Raw genomic sequence first — 21,492 nt, forward strand, 5'->3', positions numbered from 1 at the left:
TTTGGGACTATGGAGTGAGTGGAACAATTTTGACCTCGTAGGTGCAGTTTTTGAAAATACAACACAAGAGTAAAGGCGCAGGAATTGGTAGTTACCGTATAGTTAATGTCTGTGTTTGTGAGTAAATAGTATCTGAAATTACTTAATTCTGATTTTGTTAGTTTCTTTTCAGAGGAGGGATTTTTTGGGAGTATGGATTTCCTGCTGAGGTTGTGGGTTTAATTCTTTATACCCTTCAAAAAAACAGGAAAAAAAAAAAACCACCCACAACCTTTTAAAGCTTTATAGCTCTGAATGAAAAATATGCCTGCTAGATTTTGTGGAATAGCTGATTTCGGCAAGTGAGTGATTCATGGGAAGTTGTAGTCTTGACTACCATTCAGGAGCACTTCAGCTTGTGAACAAAAAATCCCCTAAGGATTAGACTCACCAAGTTGAAATGGGAGTAAATTAAACCAGATCTGTAACGTATGCTTTTTCTCTATCAGCCTTACATACTCAGACCACATCAATTCACTTAAGTGAGCCAATGTCTTCAGAAAAGATGACATTCTTATCTAGGCAGTCAGTGAAAAGGGGAGATGCCGCTTAGGTAATTTGTCAGACACCTTTGTTGTTATTTGAGTTTACTGATGGCCTTTTTCTTTTTAAAGAATGATCTAGGACAAAGCAAATAAAATACAGCAAAAGCATGTGGGACTGCATATTTCACGCGTCACATCTTCATTGTATTTCTGACATTCCAAAATGCATCCCATAATTTTTTTTTTTTTTTATTTTTTTCCTTTTTTTCTTTAGCGGGTGTGGGGAAGGTAATTTAATATGAGCAAAGACTTAACATGAAATCAAGTGTATTTAGTTTCAGTTCATGATGGCTGTCTGGTTTCTGTAGGAGGGGAAGAGGGAGTGCAGAGAGTGTATAGGAATTAATATGAGAAATGACTGCACTTGGATTTATCTTATTGTCTTAAACGGTAAACACAAAAGAATAAACTCAGCTCCCAACATCATAAAAGCCAGCACTTTCTACAACCTTAAAATACAGTCCTTGACTGAAGCTTAGAGCTGAAGAGAGAGAGCAATCGGCTAATGCCGCCTCCGCAGGGCGACGTTCTAATCTTACTCCTGGGTCAGGAATAAAAAGAGTTTGGTGATCTCAGCTTAGTCCCCAGTGGACCTCTGTCCACATTGAAAAAACACCACAGAGTTTGGCATAATCCGGCTTAATAAGCAGTTTCTTCTCAGCTAAGACCTGGGCCTGGAACATGTTGGGTTTGGCCGGTGGAGATCCGCTGGCGAGGATGGAGGCGGCCGCTTGCGCAACGCTCGCCTTGCTCTGCCTCCTGCCCACCCAGCCTGTCGGTCTCGCCTTTTCATGAGAATTCAATTTCACACAGAAATTTAAAACAAAGTCTAAAGCCTGCAAATATTTAATCGGGCCTTGTGAGCTATTGTCTGCCTCGCCTCATGTGTGAGGGAACTCCCTGTACTTCTCCCATGAACTCCAAGTTTTCCAAGTCTCTGCAGCCCCCCAGTGAGTGTCCCCAACACCGCCAGCCCCCCGGGGAGGGGACGCCAGCCTGCTCTGTGTTCACAGCTTTGGGCTCGGGCAGCTGACAGTTGTTCCAAGCACTTGGATGCTGCTCTAAGGGTGGGAGCCTGCAAGAGGCCCAAAAAACTCTCCCAAACCCATTTCATCATGTTCAGCTGAACTAACACTTACTTGAAGTGATACTGCAACATAAAGAAAAAACAAAATGCATTAAATCTTGCAAAGTGAGTACTATGGAAAATCTTGCTCGTCTTCCTCTCCCTGTAGTAATGGGTAAATTGTAGCACATTTTTTGTGGCAGAAAAGTACTTTTTCTTGCTCTCTATTTGAAGCTTTTCCTCAGCCAGCTCTGTAACATGTCCAGTGGCTCAAAGTTTCACAGACTTTTTAGTTGATGATCAGATATCTTCAAACCCTTTGCATTTATTGTGGAAGCCAGAAGACAGAATGTACTATTTATTTATTATCATTACTACTTACTTATTTATTGCTGAATTGAATCTATATATACTTCATTTGTTGTCTTATAACTAAGGTGACTTGTTAGTTGTCATTTTGGGTGATGTTTTTTCAAGAGCTTTCTATAAAGAACTTTATCTACATTTCCCACTAGCATCACTTTTGATAAACGTTTTTCCATCTTTACGGCATCAGTGCTTGTATGTGCTATTGTCCTATCCTAAATGCTCAGATGGCTTAGGATGATTACACAAAAACCGCTCAGATCATTTCTTTTCTTTGCTGTGTATACACAGAGCACCACTGAATCTCTGTGCTTCAACCATAGAGCCAGCTCTAAAGGGACAATGCTCATAATGTGGTTTATAGGAAGACTAATGTTATTTCTGAACTCTGTTATCTTCTCTCTGAAAGCTTACATGTGACGTTAAGAAAATAAACGCCAGAATTTCTCAAATAGATAAAATTCTTATTTTTAATTTGAATGTAGCATTCTGGAACATTGTTTTTGCATGGAAGTGGTGCTCCGATTCCTGGTAGATATTAGGAGGAATTTAGAACATTCTTTGCTCAGAGCCTTGGCAATAGTGGAGTTTGCAAAATGGAAAGAAAAGAGCTTGACCTTAAAACAGAAGAAGAGCCTAAGTGGTGACATATTCTGCTGATTAAATACTAGCAGTATGAGATCTGTTTATATAGAAGCAGAGAAATAATGCAGATCTAACTTTGAAGAGAAACTCTGGACTACTAATATAAAGACTTATTTCTTTTACAGAGTTATAAATAACCTGCCATCAAACAAAAGGGTTTAACTGTTTGATGGAATACTGTAGTTACAGAGATTAGAAGCACAGTTCCTGTTCAATAGTTATTAGTTGTTTGTACAAATTAGAATTGACATTTATATAAATTATAAATAAATAGAAAAGAAACACTAATAGTTCCCATACCAACAGTACAATGTTAAGATTCAAATGTTTATAATGGCCATGTTCAAGTTTGGAATTGTAGGTCATACGAGATAGTGAAAAAGGCAAAGAGTGCCCCTTAGAGAAACATTTGCTTTTCAGTCTGAGCTGTTCTAAGAAAATTACATCCGAACCTGAAATACTTTATAGCAGAAGAGCACAGTCAAGAAGGAAAAAGAGCACATTTTAATGCTTCATTTCATGCTTCTATTGAGAAGGATGTTTTTCTAGAAAGTTAAGTCAGCTCACTGATCATCACTGTATTTGCTTCTAAGTACCTATGGAATACGCTGTTTCACTAGTAGTTTTTTCTGTCCTAGAACTGAGGAAGATTTAGCTTCAGAAAGTTTTAAACTTTGCAAAGTTATGTTTCAGCTCTGTTTTCTTGTATCCACTTCACATTAGCATAATTTTGCCTCACTTCTCATTTGATAAATATCTACGACTTCTAATACTTGGTCAAAATTACTAAAAAACACCAGCCTGACTGTAGAATACTAAGAACACAGCATTGTTGAGCACAGTTGGTCACACGAGAGCGCTGCACTGAAATAACTTGCAAGATTTTGTTCATATTTTGACTTTGGGGTTTTTTGTGGCTACAGATTCAAGTTCTCACCTTGGCAGTCTTTCTCCTTTCTCTGCCGTCTTAAAGCAGCAAGAAGCAATTTTCTCTTTCTTCTGTGGATGAAAGAAACTGATAGGCTACAGAAAGAACCTGTAAGTCACATTACTTTCCTGCTACACTGTGGCCAAGCAAACATTCCTCTGTTTCTGGGAAACCTGGCAGCACCTGTGCAGTTCCAGGTCCTCAGATGGCAGCTGAGAATTGCTGGACATTGTCTCTGCCTTGTGAGACGGACATCCCCTACCCCTGCAGCTCTCATGGGTCATGGCTGTGCCCTGGCAGTCTGCTTTTGTTTTTGTGCATATTTTAGCAGCATAACATTAAGATATAGCAAAAGGAACACAAATAATAAGCAAACAATGTTATCCATTTAACATCTAAAGACATTGATTTTTTTGTCTCTTCCAATATTTTTGTGTAGTTGATTTCTGGAAGGCAATGTGAGCAGGCAGATGGAGTAACCATGTGGCTACTAGGAGAGATGTGGGAGAGCATCCAGGCTGCTGTGAGTTTTTCTGTTAGCTGTGTGGAAAGCACCCCCGTGCACCGTTGTGTAGAAAAGTGTTGCTGGTGACTTCAGTGAAGTGTTTGCTTAACAAAAAATGAGCTTTTGCAGAATCATTGTCCTAATGGAAATGAGAAATTTGTGATAAAGGAAATCAGGGGGCAGCACTACAGAATGAAAACGAGAACTCAAATTAAGTTACAGGATCTGCTAGGAAAAGTGCCCACATGCAGTGTTTCTATTTGGTAACACTTAAATCATGTCTTCCAGCTGTGTTTGTGAGAAGTCTTCAGCAAGTCTCCCAACAAAGAAACAAACCCGATGGCAGTCCAGGCCCAGTTCCTGAGCAGGGCTGAGGCTGGGGGCTCTGCTGTGTGCCCCACAGTCCCCGAGGGCCCAGCACCAGCTGGGTCCCCCAGCCCTGGGCTTAAAGGACCCTGGAACGATGGATTATCATTGGCAGCATTGCTTGTCATGCCAAAATGTATGTAGCTAATGGTCCCATGGCAAATGTGCTGCCTTGTTTATCAGCTGCCTTTCAGCTAGGAAAGCTACTTCCATCAGTTAAAAACATACCCTGGTGTGGCCTTAGGCTTGGACTTGTTAACCTGACCACTGTCTAGCTGGTTGGAGGAGAACAGATTCTTGCCAGGTTTAAACCAGGTCATTTTTAACCTGGAACACTGTGTTGGGATTTTTTAAATCATTTGAGAGGTTGAGGAGCAACATTTGAGGAAATAATTGAATAGAAAGATAAATATTATTATCATTTTAGACACATTATTAATATTTTGTAGCTTTCTAAGTGTATGGATAATCTTCAGTAAATGGTAATAATTGATTCATAGTGTTATGATTCTCTGGTCTAGCAGAGTTTAGTTCATTGAGAACGTGGCTTTCTTTCTGAATCAGTTGAATACTCCTCAGTTCTTTGTTTTGCCTTTGTACAGACAAAAAGCTTGCCACTCGTTTCCTGTTCTTCCTGCCCAGAAAATTAATTAGCCTCTTTGAAAGATAATTCCAGTGTTTTTATGATATGTATGGACAGAAATAACTGACATGAATTATGTCTTTCCAGAGCTGCAGATGTCTAAGTGAAACAAGAAAACCTAAATCCATCAGTAGAACTAGACTAAATATTGCTCTAAAAATCAGCACTTCTACTCTGCAGTAATCCTGGACTAACCTTCCGTAGTACCCAAGGAGTAGAAAAGTCTTTGGTCTGAGACTGAACTATTTCTTTTGTTACTTGTAGTAAAATATCTGACAATATTTAACATACATGCATAGAACCTCTGAAAACCAGTCTGTGACCATAATCTTCTTTAAATCTCTAGAAGGTTGAAGGCAAAGTTTTAAATTCAATTAGTTTCTTTTCTTTTTAATGCTTTGCATATGTACGTAGCTAAATTGTGTGCTATTATAGCTTGGAAACTAAAATTCAGATTGTCACCAAACGTACTACTCCGCAGTTAAAAAAGCAGTTTGGTTGAACTGCTAGTTCTTGAAAAATTAGTACCATGCATCTCTATTGCATGTCTAATTAGGATGTGAATATATGAATGATATGAATACATGAATTATCAGTTAAATTCAGTTTGGCTAATATCTCTTCAATATTTTGCATACTAGTCATTCTTTGACTTTCTGGCTGACATTTTAGTTTTCTCAGTGAAAGTCCTGTTTATTATTTACAAGATGCTTATAAACTTGGTTATCTGATTGTGAAGATATAGGTTCAAAGGCTAGAGGTTTCTTATTTTTTCTTGTAAAATTAACCATTGACTTGGTACGGTTTTACTTCTGATTTAACATGTACCTGTATCATTGCTGAATTGTTCAAAAGATCTGGATCCTATTGTGAAGATTTTATTACTCTGCTTTAACCAAAAAAATCATACATATTCATTTTAAAAGTAATTCTAGTTTTCATTCATGATAAAAGGAATATAGAGAAAGATTAAGTGAAAGACAAATACATGTATAGAGAGTGAGTGTGTAAATAGAATTAGGAGGTGTTCACTAAAACAGCTTTCCCTTGCTAGTTCTCATGCAAGGGTTGCACTGTGTATTGCCCTTGCAGGCAAGGAAGGGAGTCACCTTGCTATGATTCTCATTCCTGCAGGATAATCAGAAAGTTATTTTTGGGCCCTTGGAGCTTCACAGAAAAATTAAATGAGCTGCAACATTCCCTTTGCTACCCAGAGGAAAATCATACCCATGTGATTTGGGTCTGTGTGGTTTATTAGTTCCCTAGCAAAGGCCTCTGGCCCTGGGCAGATCTCCGGTGCGAGGTGCCGGGCGCAGAACGGCTGCTGGAGCTCTCCTGGGGAACCCGAGGAGGAACGGGGAGTCCAGCGGGGAACATCCCCCAGCAGCCACCTCAGGTCTGCGGCCAGACCCCCTACGCAAGAGACAGGGAAAACCTTATCTCCCAGCAAAATGATGAGTTCCCCTCACAACTTTATTACTGTTCCATACCACAGGGAGCTTTTAATTCTTTGATTGATTGTCCTTTTTTATTGCTCAAGTGCTGTGTGGCATATTGCTGGCTTTTGTCATTGGAGTCTGTTTTGAAAGACCGACTTTTACACTGCTTCAGACGTTCACAGCTAGAACTGCAGCAACTAGGGAAGCAATATACTGTACACTGAATATTGGCCCAAGTAAACTTGAGGAAAAAATTGATTCTATCTAGAGACTTAAGAAATTGTGACTCATGCTTTCCTGAGTGATAAACTTCAGGAATACAGTGGATCGGGGTGGTTATTGCACTGGCGAGTGCAGAGTGCGCTTTGCAAAGAGTCACACGGGAGCGTGGATTGCCTGGTAGGGCAGAACAGAATGCCTGACCCTCTGGCTATTGGAGATAAAGCAAATTAGCGGGACCTGTAGAAGGCTATAAACTGGCGGGAGTGACAGAAGGTAACTGATGGGCAACCTTGAAAGGTGTTGCTCAGTAAAAAGTTCGCACAGGTCATCACATCAGTCACTGTGCTGGACAGCCAGCTAGTGCGGACTCAGTAGTGTCCGTGCTGGAGGAAAGCTGGAAATTCAGACAGTGTAAAATTGTATTCTTAAAGGTGACTTTTAGCAAAGGTCAAAAGTAAAAATCGGATATTGGAGTGGCATATATTGTGCAGCCTTCATAAGAACTTATAAGGTGTAGAGGTTGCTTCAGTTCAGCACAATAAAGGATTGAAGCTGCTCTAGCCTCTCATTTCCAGCAGGCTTTTGCATGGAGAGTAAACGGTGCCCTTGACCAGTGGTTTGTGGTGTGCTAACCCCGAATCATGTTGCCACGCTCTGCAGCGGGGACCCCACCTGGGAGATGGAGTGGGGTCTAGAGTTTGACTGGTAGCACAAAAAAATCCTTCATTAATTCATCATGAAGTAGCAATTCAGAAAAGTATTTGCTGTGTCTCTTGCCTGTGCATAGTTTGGGTCTTCAGAGGGTTATTCCAATGTTTACTGTATTGCGCCAAAAATAAGCTAAGCAGGTGCATCTTCTTTGGAATTTATTACAGCTAAGCACAGGCAAAACAATAAAATTGTATGAATATCTATAAATGTTGAGATTAAGCAAAAATTTTTAATGAAATATGGAAAACATTAATGTGAGTTTCCTGCTCTGGATTAAAAAAATAAATAAATGTAGCTTGTACTAATTTGATAGGTCTCAATTCAGCAAAATAAAACCACAAGCAAATATTAATGGAACCTAGGCATGTATCTGAAATTAAGCAGGTGCTTAAATGCTTGGCTGTACAGAAATACAGTGATTTAATTAGGATCTTGTTCTGTTTGACAGGCATATCTGACTTTCAGGCTAGAGAGAGAACAACAAGAAAAGCTGATTCTAGGTAAATGTGTCTGGATTCCAGTATGTGACAGGAGGAAAAGCGAGCTTTCTGCACGGGATTTCAGTAAGGAGTTTTTATCTCGTATTAAGAGTATTTGATGAGTATGCCAGGCCTGCAGATCTTCCTGGGATCGTTCAGCCGAGTGGCTGCTTCAAAACAGAAAAAAAAGAGTCAAGAGAAGTATTTCTCCACCATAAAGAAGTCATAGGCAAGGCTTTCATTTGTTTTCTTCGTTGTTGGTTGCTAAAGCAAGTGCTGGGTTGTACTCTCTCCACCAGTTGACAGTGCAGCAAGGAGAACGTGCTCTGCTAGAGGTTTATTTGTTGGGTTTTTTTCCAGTAAGGGATGACTCACGATTTTTTTTTCAGAGTACATAATATAGTGTATCAGGTTTAGTAGCTGCATTACTACAATGAGCTGAAATCATTAAGTTGATTCCACATGTGATAAATACCAGATTAAAACAATCGGCAGCTTTTGTATATACCTTCCTATCTTTGATGTTGATAACATCATAGTAGTGAAAATGTTGAAAAGAAAATTATGATGAAATAATAATTCTGTGAAAGCTGTTTGGGTATCGACACTGTTAGTTTGATGAGAATTTACTAATTATCCGTGGCATTTTTAGAACAGCTGTGAAATAAAAAATGAAAAGTCCCCAAACTTTCTTTTCCTCTGCTTGTTCATCAAGTGTATGGTGGCCATTAAAAAAAAAAATCAAGAGTTCTGTTATTCTGTCCTGGATCAGAAATACCAATTGTAGTTATTTTAGTACATTTACAATTGCTTTTAAGTACTTTTCTGATTGTAGAATTTACCATCGAAAAACATAGATTTACGTAGTAGCCCCTCCATTTAATTTAAAATTCAAATAGTAATCACAAATTCGGAAGGCTCCCTCTCGCTTTCAGGGTGGTAGCCGATAGTGAACTTCAGGATCATCCAAATGCATCAGTGATATTTTGCTCAAAATAAGGGCTGAATGTGTGCTCAAGTGTCACATATTTGGCTGCCTTTTAAAAATCCTCCTGTCTTTAAAGGCATTAAGACATTTCTACCAGTATTTTGAAAGGTCTTTTTGAAAGTGGCTTTCTTCCTTGAACTGAAAAAATGCAAACTATTGCTTTGTTGATCTTGTTTTTAAACTGAACTACATTATCAACTGAGAGTGTGCTCTGAAGGTATTGTTAAAAGTGCTTTGAAAACTTGTAAATCCCTGTAATTTATGTTCCTGTGGTCTCAAGTGCTTCTTTCTGTCCTTCTGGTTTTAATTTGAATGCAGTCTTGTCTGGGTGTGTACCTGTAAAATTGTGTTTTTCCAAGTACAATTTACAGTCATGACCCTAAGTTTTACAGTGTTCTAACCTTATAGGAGCTTCCTCCTATGCCGAAAAGCCAACTTTGGGTCAAACAGCTCTTTCATATTATAATTGTCTAATCAAGGTTACTTGGAACAGGTCCGATTTGGGCATTTTTTAGTTTATCACAGAGACTTTATAAGAATATCAAGTAAATTGGAAAGGTTCCTTTGCAGGAGACCAGCAATAGCATTGCCTTATTTCTTCAGATGTACACAGTTGTAAACTTAGCCTGCTTCATGACAACAGTCCCATTTATCTAAACAATTCTCCTTTTAGAGTCAATGGCACTGATAGAAACTGAGATAAGAAATACAGATGGGAGGATCTTTCTGAGGCTCTACTTACTGAAACTCCTTGCTGTGCAGCTTACAATCACCTTTTCTTTTTGGTGCCTGAGAATGCGTGGCAGACATCTACCCTGAAACAGAGTCCGCTCGAATTGCCAGAGAGCTCTCTAGCAAAGGACGATCAAGCTTCGGGGGGGTTTACAGTCCTCGTGGTCTCTTTCTTGATTTTTTTTCCTCTGAAAGACATGCTTACTGTGTTTAAATGGCAGGGGTTGAGGTTTTTTGTTTCGTAGCTCTGATTTACAATCGTCCCTTTGCTGTAATTCTTTGTCTTTTGAATGAAGGTATTATCTATTTTATAATAATCTGGAGATTAATCCCCTTCTCATTTACTTGCCGTCTTTTTGGGTGATACAGGAAAAAGAAGTTTCACAGTCTTAAATTCTTTGTGTTCCTCTGCAATAAAAATAATACTCGCACACACACTATACCAGAAGTTACTTGGACTAAACATTATAAGCTTTATTTTTAGTATTTATTCCTTAGCCGTGCTCATTTTTTTAGCATGACTTCAACAGCCTTGGTGGTTAACAGGAAGAGAACAGATAGATCACGTGTTTAAATTTTGTTGCGTTTGTGTTTTCAGATCATTGTACAGTCTGGCCGTCACCCCACGGTGCTGCAAAAACTGTGCCAGTTGCCGTTCCAGTATTTCAGTGATCCTCGTTTAATCAAAGTGCTCTTCCCTTCGCTAATAGCTGCTTGTTACAATAACCCTCAGAACAAGATCATCCTGGAGCAGGAGATGAGTTCGATTTTACTCGCCACGTTCATTCAGGTAGCTATTGCAGTAACGTATCAGCCGTGGGCAGGGTAACAGGGTAACTGCAGCCGGTTTTCTCGCCTTTGCTGTGTATATGGGAATCATTTGACTTCAGTAAAACAAGTAAACAGCATTGAAGTACTTTAAGATTCTCTGTAGCTCTTTTCAAACCACAGATTATTCCTGTACTTGAGGCATCTTATAACACTAAAAGGTTACTGAGTAGTTCAGGTTCTCACTATCACATGCAGAATCCTGTTTGCATTAAAGTTACTGCATGTGCTGGGAAGGTTTGATGTAGATCCTGCTATTACAAGACAATTCTTAAAATATTTATTTTTTAAAAACTACCACACATAGCAAATCAAATATGTATATTAATCTGTTTACATGCAAATGTACAGTTGTATACTGTGTACATTAGATTTACAGAGAGAACTAAACAGAAGTGTATATATTTTATGCAGAAAATACACAGAACATATGTTACTGGTCTAATCTTGCAATCTTTATTTTTGACAGTAAGCCACTGAGGTCATTACAAATACTATTTTGAATAAGGATTTAAAGCATTTTTGTTCCCTTTGTCTAAATTTATGTGCTGTGCTTTATGTATCAGATTTTATGCTTGTCTTATGTTTTCCATACATTTTATTGACTGTTTCCTATTAATAAATGCAGTTTTCGTAAACAGTTTACTATTAAAAAATAATACACTTTTAGGAGTCTAGTAATTCTGTATCAGTCACCTGAAAGTTACATTGTTGATACAGAAACATTAGTCAAACTCTTTTTCCTAATGCTTTACAGCCAGTCCAAGGGTAGGCTACGCGGATTTGGGAGAGAAGGCCCAAGAACTAAATATTTACTGAAAGTCTTAGCATAACATCAGACTTCTGAGTGCAACTACTTTTTATCCTTTTAATACTAAAATAATTGCATAGGAGTTTAAAAAAAAAAGGTTGGAACTTAGTGTTAAAATAATTTGCTATATAGTAATGGACTTCTGGTTAAATACAAAGCTGTAATTTATCTTTGACCTTCTTATAGTGAAACTACAGATTTCAGTGTAGAAGTTGCAGTGGCAAAAAGTAATTTAAGCATTATGAGTAAATGCAGCAAGTTCAGTTTGGTTTTTTTCAGCCACAAAACGTGAGTGGGGGAGAGTGTTCTGTATATAAATAATTAAGGTTATTTACCTTGATTTCTGTGCTAGAAGAGAGAGAAGGGCATTTAAATCCCCAGTAGCTACAGCAAAGCATATTTACAAAAGCAAACATTATTAATTTGATTTCCAATTAGAGGTATATGTTAGATGCCAAGTCCACGTACTATGCTCGCAGGCTTTAAAAAAAGGTGTTATATTAAAATACGAAAGATCCTTGTGTGCTGTAAAGTGTCACGTCTTTGCTGACTTCACTGGTACTTTAGTATTTTATCCATTTAAAAATCTAATCCCAAATGTTCAACACATAGAGAGAACGATTCTGAAAGGAACCAGGGAACACTCAGATACCCGCACACACAGCACGGACTTGCCTCTGCACTTTTATTTCAACTCGCTGCTGTTTGTCAAGCAAATCTCTCATTTGCTTCAGTGGAAGGTTTGGGACAGACTGTAAAATGTTTCCCCATGACTAGAAAATGAGATTCTTCCTGTGCCAGGGAATGCAAAAAGAAGTCCTGTTTACGTAAAAGTTTGGTGGTGTGTACAAATATAACACTTAAATACAGTGTGTTAAATGTGTGCAGCGTAAATTAAAGGATAATGATTGCTGGATTTTATAACGACCCACATTATACCTCCCTACCAATGGATTCATTTCCATCATCTGAAGTTTGCATCATCCTTCTTATTTTTGCTACTTCTGTTTCTAGATGTGCCGAAATAATTAAAAAACATTTAGGAGTATCCATTACTTGCTAAACTGTATTTCTTATGTCAAGAAATACCATCTGTGCTCAGTGCATACTCAAAAAACAGATAGGAATCCTAAAAGCCCTCTCGACGCTGGGGCAGCCGCCTTGCACACTCGCGCGTTGTCCCCAGCACAGGCGATGTCCTCACTGACTCCGGAGAATGCAGCATCCCGTCCGACAGCCGCATCCCATCCGACAGCCACATCCCATCCGACAGCCGCATCCCGTCCGCAGCCGCGGGGACCGCTCACTGCCCAGCTGGCTGCGACGGGACCGGAGCTCATCACGGCTGTGGAAGAACTTTGCTTACTCTCAGGAGATAGAGACCTCAGGCTCCCGGGTCACCGGGAAACACAGATGATGAAATTGGGATAATTCAAGAATTCTATAAGAGTGCATTTGGAGCCAGGAGCATGAATCTAAAACACCATTTGTTTAAAAAAAGAGCTATAGTAAATGTTCTCTTAATTTAAAAGTTATTATAGTAACTGTTTCCTAAGAAGACATTAAAACCCTGTTGTTTCTGTTGTGTATTTTTTTTCAAAAAATGTATAAATAAAGGCATAAAAATCCACTATATATGATAGAATTTAAATGCTGGCAGTGTTCTGATATATAGCAAACTGTCCAGATTTTGTTAATTTTCAGATTTCCTGCAGTATTTGTGGTTTTGAGTGACCGTGAAGACTTTAAAATGTTGCTTTAATTCGTCAAATGTAAGATCTGAAAACCTGATGCCTTTATTTTTTTCCCCTTGTAGGATTTTGCACAGAGTTCAAGCCAAACGGATAATCAGTTATCTCAGCAGAGGGGTATGTGTCCAATTAAATGCAACAGAGTAGCAGTTGGATAACAAAATGTGTAAATGCTATCTTTTACTGTGATTTAAAGTTTTTGAATCTGCATCATGATTAAAGAAATATAGTAAATTGCAAAAGGATTTTACAGTTTGAGGAGAGGCTCTCTGACTTAGAATCTGACTTAAAAGTACGTGTCTTCCAGTCTGCTACTCATCGTATCAGGAATTGACACTGCTAATCTTTACTGAATGCCTACGTGGTATCGTGTCTTAAAATGTGATACTGTATGTGCACATATTTAATTAGCTGTCACAAAGGCTACCTTCAAAAGTTTTAGGTTGCAGAAGCCATGCAGCCGTGCCAACACACCCAGGGAGACAAAAGTTACTAAAATACCGTCCTGCAATTATCCTGTAAAGTTTGTCAGTTTGTAGAAGGGTTGGGAGGGTTTGGTTTTTTTTCCCCTCGGTTGTTGTAAATATCCAGTAAAACGCAGTTAACCTCTTTAGGCTAAACATTTGAAAGATTCTTAGCTAAGATGGCTATTACTTATTAAACACATCTGAAATTCAGGTGTGTTGATGGGAATCAGGTCTTGAGTCACCTGTATTTTATACAAAGTACGTCGCTCGGACAGTCATTTCTCCCTCATAGCAAGCAGAATTCCACCACCATTTTGCTGCACGTTTGGCAGAAGATTAGCAGTTCTAGCTGTAAAATGTAAGCTTTGTGTTTAAAAATAAATTATAAAATATAAGATTTGCATAAATTTATGGAGATTTTTACTGTCAACATTATACCTGTTGGTCTGAAGCAGCCTCATGCAGTGTCTGCAGCACAGACTTTCCAGGATTGTGTTTGCATGAGAATCTGCTCAAGAAACATCTAAAATCCAAGCGGAAATCGGCTTTTTATTTTCATTATTCAAACTGAATGAACTTTCAAACTAAGATGAGTATATGGTGACATGTGACTGTGATTTCTAAACATTTCCCCAGTTGCAAAAAAGCTGACTTAATAATAGTATAAGCAGGGTTCTTTTTGTCCATTATATCACTTAAATGTGAAGGGCGATGTCCCCAAAACAACAAATGGGAACAACAGCGCTGCTGGGAACAAAACTTGAAGCACAAACTGTGTTGTTGGGCGCTGCAACAAGCTGCTCGCAGGGCCAGACCCCACAGACCTGTGCACGTATGTGTAGTCCTGTTCACATCACCAGCAGTGCTTGTAGGAGTAAAAGCTGCGTGTGTGATCGTGCTGTGAGCTTTGGGGGAATCGGGGAGCAGAACTCCTCCACAGCACGTTGTGAAGAAAGAAGCTGCTGAGCAGAGCTGCGCAAACTTGAACGAGGCTGAATCGCTCCCCAGTGGGTCTGAGAACATAAAATGTGTAAAGATGTATAATGTTCTTGTGCGTAAAGCGGAGAGCCTGATCCTGAAGCTTAAAAATCTAAGCCTTCGCTCATCAGGGCCTTCTGCCCCCGTGTTTAAAGCCAAACCTCGATGTCTGGAGCTCGACAGGAACATTACCCCATAATTTGAGAAGTTTTTGGTAGGAGGAGTAAACTACTTGAAGTATTTGAACTTGCCACATTTTCGTTATTCTTGTTTTATTGCTATCTTAAGAGATAATAACTTGGTAAATTTATCTTTTGTCTTCAACAGAAAAATTTTTCAATTCTCAAGATTATCTTGAGCTGTCCAACAGATTCCCCCGCCAGTCCTGGGAAGAAGCTCGACAGTTCTTCTTGAAAAAATAAGTGTTGTATTTGGCTTTATAATCCCTAATATCGTCATGCTGACCGATTCCTGCTGACTACCTTCTTTAAAAGGCTCTTCTGAAAAGTTTTTGATACTCTAAGTACTTACGCTGTAGATGTATAATTTGCACTATTTATATCATAAGTACTGTAGATACTTTAAAGTTCTGTTTTATAATTTTGATAATTTGAGTTTGTTTCATTCACATATCCTATGTCATTATTTGGGTGTTTTCTGCCCTGAGATGTGGTGGCACTTGTACTGCAGAACTGCTGAAATAAGGTTGCAAATACAGAAAACATGTTCTATATATCTTGTAATAAAGTAACTTATTCTGTCTGTAGTGTGACTTCTGTGTTACAAAGGTTGGTGTGTTTGAATTACCGTAAGCAACACAATGCTCAGAGGAAAAAAAACTCCTAACATGTCTTTCCAGTTAATCAAAAGTCTAAATAATTTGTCAGATTTGGCTCTGAGGAAAGTTCAGTCATAATTTTTTGGTGATTTGGGATTAGTCACGCAATACGGATTTTTTCTTTTTTAAACCACAAGCATTTTTAACGTTTCGATAAGACTTTAATAACGCTTGTTTAAACCTCGCTGTGTTTTCTTAACGGTGAAAGTTCCATGAAACAAAATTAAAACGTAACAAGAGCGGCGTGTCTCGGTCAGGTTTATTTTCCCGCCGCAGGCCCCGGCTGTGAGGGGGCGCGCGACGCCCCGGGCCGTGCGCAGCGGCTCCCTCAGGGAACCGCCGGCAGCACCCGCCGCTCCCGGGCCGCCGGCGCCTCACGGCCGTGGGGACCGGGACTGTCCCCTCTGCGCGGCCCCGAGCCGCGGAACGCTCGCCGGCCGGGCTCGGTTCGCACCTGAGCCGGCGGCGGCAATGTCGGCGAGGCCGCCGCGGATTTACGGCCCGGGCGGCCCCGCTGCCGGTGACGGGAACAGCTCGTCTCGATCTAGGCCCGGGAGAGCGCGAGGAGCCGAAACTGGATCCAGCCGGAGTCAGGTAACTCGGGGCCCCGCGACCGGGTTGGCGGGACGGGAGACCCTTCTCACCTGTCCCCGGACCGAGGGCCCGTCCGCCCGGCGGCATCCCCTGACTGAGGCGGCCCTGGCGGCCGGGTGTCCGTGCGCCCCGACGGCAGCGCGGGTGGGCCGCGCCGATCAGCTCGCCCGGGGGGCCGGTGCCTGCACACCCGCAGGCTCAGCCCCTCGCGGCGGCAGAGCCGTCCCCACCAGCTCGGGGACTCGGGTAGGGCCCAGCGCGCTCCCTCCTCCCCGAGGGCGCGAGCCCCATTGCCCTGGGAGGGGTCGCGGGGGCGGTCGCCGTGCTGTGAGGCTGCCCGGGCCTGCGGTCCCGCCGGGAGCCGGCCCTGAGAGCATTCCCGCACGGGTAACGGGGAGGGAGCGGGAGCCGCGCTCCCAGGTGATGCCAAACGCAGATAAGGAGCCGCCGCTTGCGTCTAGACTGGGGGATGAGTGCATGAGAGGGGACGGCTCGGCTCGGCTCGCCGCCGCCGCCCCGGGGGAACCCCCACGGCCGGGTCCCGCCGGCCCCGGGAGGAGGCGAGGCGGCCCCGCACAGCGGCAGGTGCGGGCACGACCCGGCCGGACCCGGGGGCTGCTCCGAAAGGGAAACCTGCGCTCCGCCTCCCCGGCTATAAATAAGAGGTCCGGAGCGGGAAAGCCGATTAGCGCGGTGCGGGGAGGCCGTGCAGGCAAAGCCGGCCAGCGCCCGTCCCGTCCCGTCCCGCCCCGCAGCCCAACCCGGCCCGCTCCGCGCCCCGAGCCGGCCGCTTCGCACACGGGTGGCCCCCGCCGCCACACTCCCGCCGCTTTTTTCGTTTTAATCCTTTCCTTTTCCTTCTTTCTCTTTTTTTATTAAGTCCAAAATATTTAATCCCACTATTCAACCGCCGACTCTGACAATAAATAACAATAACTTACTTTTGTTCGTTAAAGGCTCAAACAATCCGTCCTCCGTCCACTGATAACATAATTAGTACTGGTTTTCGCGTTAAAAAGTCTCGTTTCCGTGTCCCGTTTTTCCAGCGATCATGCGGGGCCGGGCGCCGCGGCCCGGGAGAGGCATCGGCGTGAGATGAGGCTGGATGGCGCGGCTCCGCGGCCGCGGAAAGGCGCGCACGCCAGGGGAGTCTCTCCCCACTTTGTATTGTATCTCTTTTTTCTTTTCCCTTCCAAAAAGGGAAGAAAAGCCGTAGACGGCAAAAGTGGCGGGAGAGGCAGCCTGTCACTGTGCCGGGCTCCAGCGGTGAAATCCGCGTTTCTTTGGGGGAAAGAAACATCGAAATCCGCAGGGAAAAAATCCAAAATAACGAAATAACCAGGGCGGGGGCTCTCTCTCCGGTCTAGTGAAGGCAGCGAGGATCCTGGTGCTTTTTTGGCCGTCAGTAACATATTTTTTGTTTGTTTTTAAATAAGAATAATTAAAAAACAAAGGCGTTTGTCCGGCGCTCTGGGAGCGGCCCGGGGCCGGGTGTCTCATGCAGGGAGCGCAGGCATGCGGAAGTCCCGCGGCGGCGGGCGGCCGGGCGGCCTCACGTCTCGGCCGGGCTGGGCACCATGCTGTTGGGGGTGTCGGGCAGCTGGGAGGACAGCGAGGTCACGTCGCTGCCGGAGGACGTGCCCAAGGAGCCGGACTCGGAGAAAGAGACCTGGGGGAGCAGTGGCGGTGAGGGCCCGGCGCCGTCGCCCCGTTCCCCTCCCATAGCGCCCGGGCCCGGTGGGCCGGGGCTGCCCTCCCCCCGCTACCCGACGGAGCGGCCCGGCGCGGCTCTCACCAGCTGCTGGAAGGCGGCGGGCTGCTCCAGATCGCTCTGCAGGGCGAACTCGCTGAGCGCTTTCCAGGGCGGCTGGTAGGTCTGGACCTCCACGGCGCTGCCCTGCACGGCGCTCTCGTGGCGGATGGGGCTGCCGGCCACCAGCGGCGTCCCGGTGAGGCCCTGCAGGCTCTGCGGGCACACGGGGCTTCAGCGCGGCTGCCGCCCAAGCCCACCGGCCCGGGACCCCCCTCCCACCTCTCTCTCTTGCGGAGCGGGCGGGCGCTCACCGTCTTGTCGCTGTGCTGCTGTTGCTGGAGCTGCTTCATGAGAATGGACTTTTTCTTGTCCTTGCAGCGCTTGTTCTGGAACCAGACGCGGATGACGCGGGGGCTGAGCCCTGTCATCTCTACCAGCTGCTCCTTCATCAGGGCGTCGGGGCGCGGGTTGGCGGCGTAGCAGGTCCGCAGCGTGTGCAGCTGCTTCTCGTTCAGCACCGTCCGCACGCGGGTGGTCTTCTCCGCTGCCTTGTGCGCCGGCGGCCGCGGGGCGGGCGGCCGCCCGGGCACCGGTTCTGCGGCGGGCAAGGAGGGTGCGCACCGTCAGCACCGCCACCCGCCGCAGCCCACCCGCCCACCCCTCCCGTCGCCCGTCCCAAGGGGTGAGCCGGTACCTGCGAGGTGCGCTGCGCCGGGCGGCGGCAGCGCGGGGCTCCGCGGCCCGCGGGCGGCGGCGGCACCGTCGGGGGGCGGCCCGTGGTCGGCGCGGCAGAGCAGGTCGCGCTCCCGCAGGCAGAACTGGTCGCCGGGCAGGAGCTGGCGGCCGCAGGCGGCGCAGCGGAAGCACTCCAGGTGGTAGACGTGGTCTCTGGCGCGCATCACCAGGTCGCTGCTGCTGAAGGCCGCCCGGCACTGGGCGCACTTGATGCCGAAGAGCCTGCGGGGACGGGACGCGCTGTCAGGGCCCGCGGCCGCGCCGTCGGGGCGACTCCGGGCGGCGGGCAGCGGCCAAGAGTCGGGTTTTCGTTTGGGGGAAATTCAGGGAGTTTTAAGGGGGTTTTGTGCTTTTTCGGGTTTGGCTTTGGTTGTTTTTTTTTTTTTTTTAACGAGCGCCGGTGCATTCGGGGTCACCTGCTGTAGTCCCGCTTGCAATAGGCCTTGCCGTCGCGCAGGAAGCACGTGCAGGTCTCGTCCAGCGGCTGCCCGCACTCGGCGCACTTGAGGCAGGCGACGTGCCACTCCAGGTCCGGCGACACCCGCAGCAGGAAGGGGTCCTGGATGCGGCCCCCGCAGCCCGCGCACAGGGCCAGCCCCGGCCGCCCTGCCGGGAGCAAGCGGGGCACAGTCAGGGCCAGCGATGTGCAAGGAATTCCCCAGGAATTAGGGAGAGACACTTTTTCTTATTTTTACTTTTTTTCTTTTTCTTCTTTTTTTTTTTTTTTGGCAAAATAGGCAGAAATAGAAATAAAGACAGAAACACGGAGAGAAAGGAAGGATGGAAACATGAGAGAAATAAATGCAGCCAGAATATTTTTTAAAAGGAAATTTGATGGGGAGAAATAAATGCAGGAAGACAGAGGCATAAAAGTAGAATTTCGGAAAAGGAAATAAAAGCAGTAAGGCAGAAACTCTAAAACAAAAGCTGAGGAAAAAAAAAAATTAAAGAAATAAAAAAAAAAAGGAATGACAGAAAGAGGAAAAAAAAGACAGAAACTCTAAAACAAAAGCTGAGGAAAAAAAATAAAGAAAGAAAGAAAAAAGGAATGACAGAAAGAGGAAAAAACAGTGAAAAAAAAAACCGCAAAGAGACAGTTAAAACGAGAACATGGACAAATGAAAACAGTAAGAAACAAGAAATCAAAAAGACGGAAAGAGAAATAGAACCAAACAAAACCAGAAGAACAGAAAGAGAAAGAAAGAAATAAAAACGGAAAGAGAAATTTTTTAAAAAGACTAACCGAAACACGGAAGGAGAGAAAGAAACAAAAACGATAACACAGGCAGAGGAGGGAAGGGAAGAAAGGAAAAGCAGAGGAAAAGAGAGAAAGAAATAGGAACAGCAGAAAGAAGGGACATCAGCAGCGCGGACAGCCGAAAGGACAGGCATTCGGTAAGAAATGGAGCCAGCGGGGGCCGGGGAGCGCTGGGCACGAACGGGAATAGCGGCACCGGGCATGCCAGGGGCCGAGCCCGCAGCCGCCCGCGCCCGCCGCGCTGCCGCAGCCCTTCCCGGCGCTGTCACCGCGCCCGCGGGTCCGGGGCGGCGCGGTGGCCGCCAGCCCGCCCGACGGCACCGGCGGCGCGGAACCCGGCCCCGCAACGTCCCGCAGAGCCCCGCGGCCGCTCCACCGCGCCCGTCCGCCCCGCCGCCGCGTCGCGCTGCGCGCACTTACTCTTGGCGGGCTCCCCCATGGCGCCCGGGAGCGGCCGCGGGAGAAGGATGTCCACCATGCGGGCGGCCCCTGCGCACCGGCCGCGATGCGCGATGCGGGATGCGGCGCCGCCGCTCCACCACTACCCGCGCCGCACGGGGCGGGGGCCGCGCCCGCCCCCCCGGGCCCGCCCCGCCGGGCCGCGCCGTGATGTCAGCGCGCACCGGCCGCCCGGGGTGGGGGGGGCGGTGCTGACCTCACCGCGCGGCCCCCAGAGGCGATTGGTGGCCGCGGGGAGGGCGCCCGCGGATTGGCCGTGGTGAACAATGGGCGCGCGGTGGCGCGCGGAGTGGCGCGGAGTCCCCGCGCACCCCGCGGGAGCCCGGCTTCGTGTGGCGCGACGCTGGATCGGACGGGGCGGGTGGTCCTGTGAGCCGCGGAAGAAGCTCCTCCGCAGGGACGGAAGGTGTGCGTCTCAGTGCCCTGCGCCCCGGCAGCAGCGGAACTCACCCGACAGCCGCGGCCGCCTGCGGGACCCTCGGACCGCCTGGCACGGTGCCCAGCGCCGTGCGCCCCGTGTCTGTACACGGAGGGGATGGCGGCATCGGTAGCCCTAGCAGATGGAGATTAGTTTCAGCTTTTTTTGCCCTCTGTTTTCCATATTATTTTCCTCTCGCCTTTTATTTTCTCTTTCCTTTATTTCCCTTTTTTCTGATCTTGTCCCTTTCTCTCGTCTTTTACTTCATTGTCTCTTTTGCTGGCCTTTCTGGTGCCGCAGGCAGGTGCCCACGGACGGGCGCGGCGGGACAGTCCCCGGCGCTGCGCAGCGCGGCATCCCCGCGGCAAACGGGAAGGGTGCTTCGCGGTGTATGGCAGCTGAAGGCTGCGCGCTGGCGGAGCGAGTACCGGCTGAGGGGCGTGCGCGGGAGCGCCGCCTCGACGGACCCGAACGGGACCGCCGGCATCATTGAGGCGGCCATCCAGGGCAGTAGCTGCGCGATTGGTTGAAATTAGACGAAAAAAAAAGTATTTTACCGCATTTTCATGCACCTGATCCCATGCTGCTCTTGCAGCGGAACCTCTCCTATTGTTTTCTTATCCCTTCTATTCATTTTTCCTCCCTCCTTCCCCCTGGTCTCCATGGGCTTCCTGTGCATTAGCAGAAAAATAGGTAGAGCACTTCAGCGGCCTTTGACTCAGTTTTAAATTCCCAAAGACTTCACAGCACGGCAGTATGATGTGCTGAAAAGGTCCATAAAAGCTTGTACGTGATGGAATTGAGATTGCTGCTGTCTTTGGGCTTTGGTCCTGCCCCTCCCCTCCATACAGTCACCTTCTTAATTTTGTACACAGAATCTGACAGGCATAGACCAACCTGTATGGCTTGGGAAGGACACAGTGACATT

The 21,492-nt window shown here is 45.6% G+C and overlaps 2 protein-coding genes across 5 annotated transcripts in view; one reads left to right on the forward strand and one right to left on the reverse strand.

The window, feature by feature from the left end:
- The window catches only part of SCAPER (S-phase cyclin A associated protein in the ER), a 146,936-nt gene extending 131,655 nt beyond the window's left edge, over positions 1-15,281 (forward strand). For all 4 annotated transcript variants that reach the window (XM_082060839.1, XM_082060838.1, XM_082060840.1 and 1 more), the window contains 3 exons: positions 10,273-10,464; positions 13,130-13,181; positions 14,837-15,281. In XM_082060839.1, coding sequence (XP_081916965.1) covers positions 10,273-10,464; positions 13,130-13,181; positions 14,837-14,931 — 339 coding nt within the window. In that variant the 3' untranslated portion in view covers positions 14,932-15,281. The remainder of the gene's footprint in view (positions 1-10,272; positions 10,465-13,129; positions 13,182-14,836) is intronic.
- Positions 15,282-17,377: 2,096 nt separating this feature from the next.
- ISL2 (ISL LIM homeobox 2) lies at positions 17,378-20,165 on the reverse strand (the record flags this gene model as incomplete). Its single annotated transcript, XM_082061036.1, has 6 exons — positions 17,378-17,610; positions 17,737-17,907; positions 18,006-18,289; positions 18,389-18,651; positions 18,846-19,035; positions 20,108-20,165. The coding sequence occupies 6 exons, from the start codon at positions 20,163-20,165 to the stop codon at positions 17,494-17,496; spliced, it is 1,083 nt and encodes a 360-aa protein (XP_081917162.1). The 3' UTR covers positions 17,378-17,493.
- Positions 20,166-21,492: the final 1,327 nt, after the last annotated feature.

This window comes from Streptopelia decaocto (genome assembly GCF_964273445.1).
Source record: "Streptopelia decaocto genome assembly, chromosome: 9".
Lineage (NCBI taxonomy): Eukaryota > Metazoa > Chordata > Aves > Columbiformes > Columbidae > Streptopelia > Streptopelia decaocto.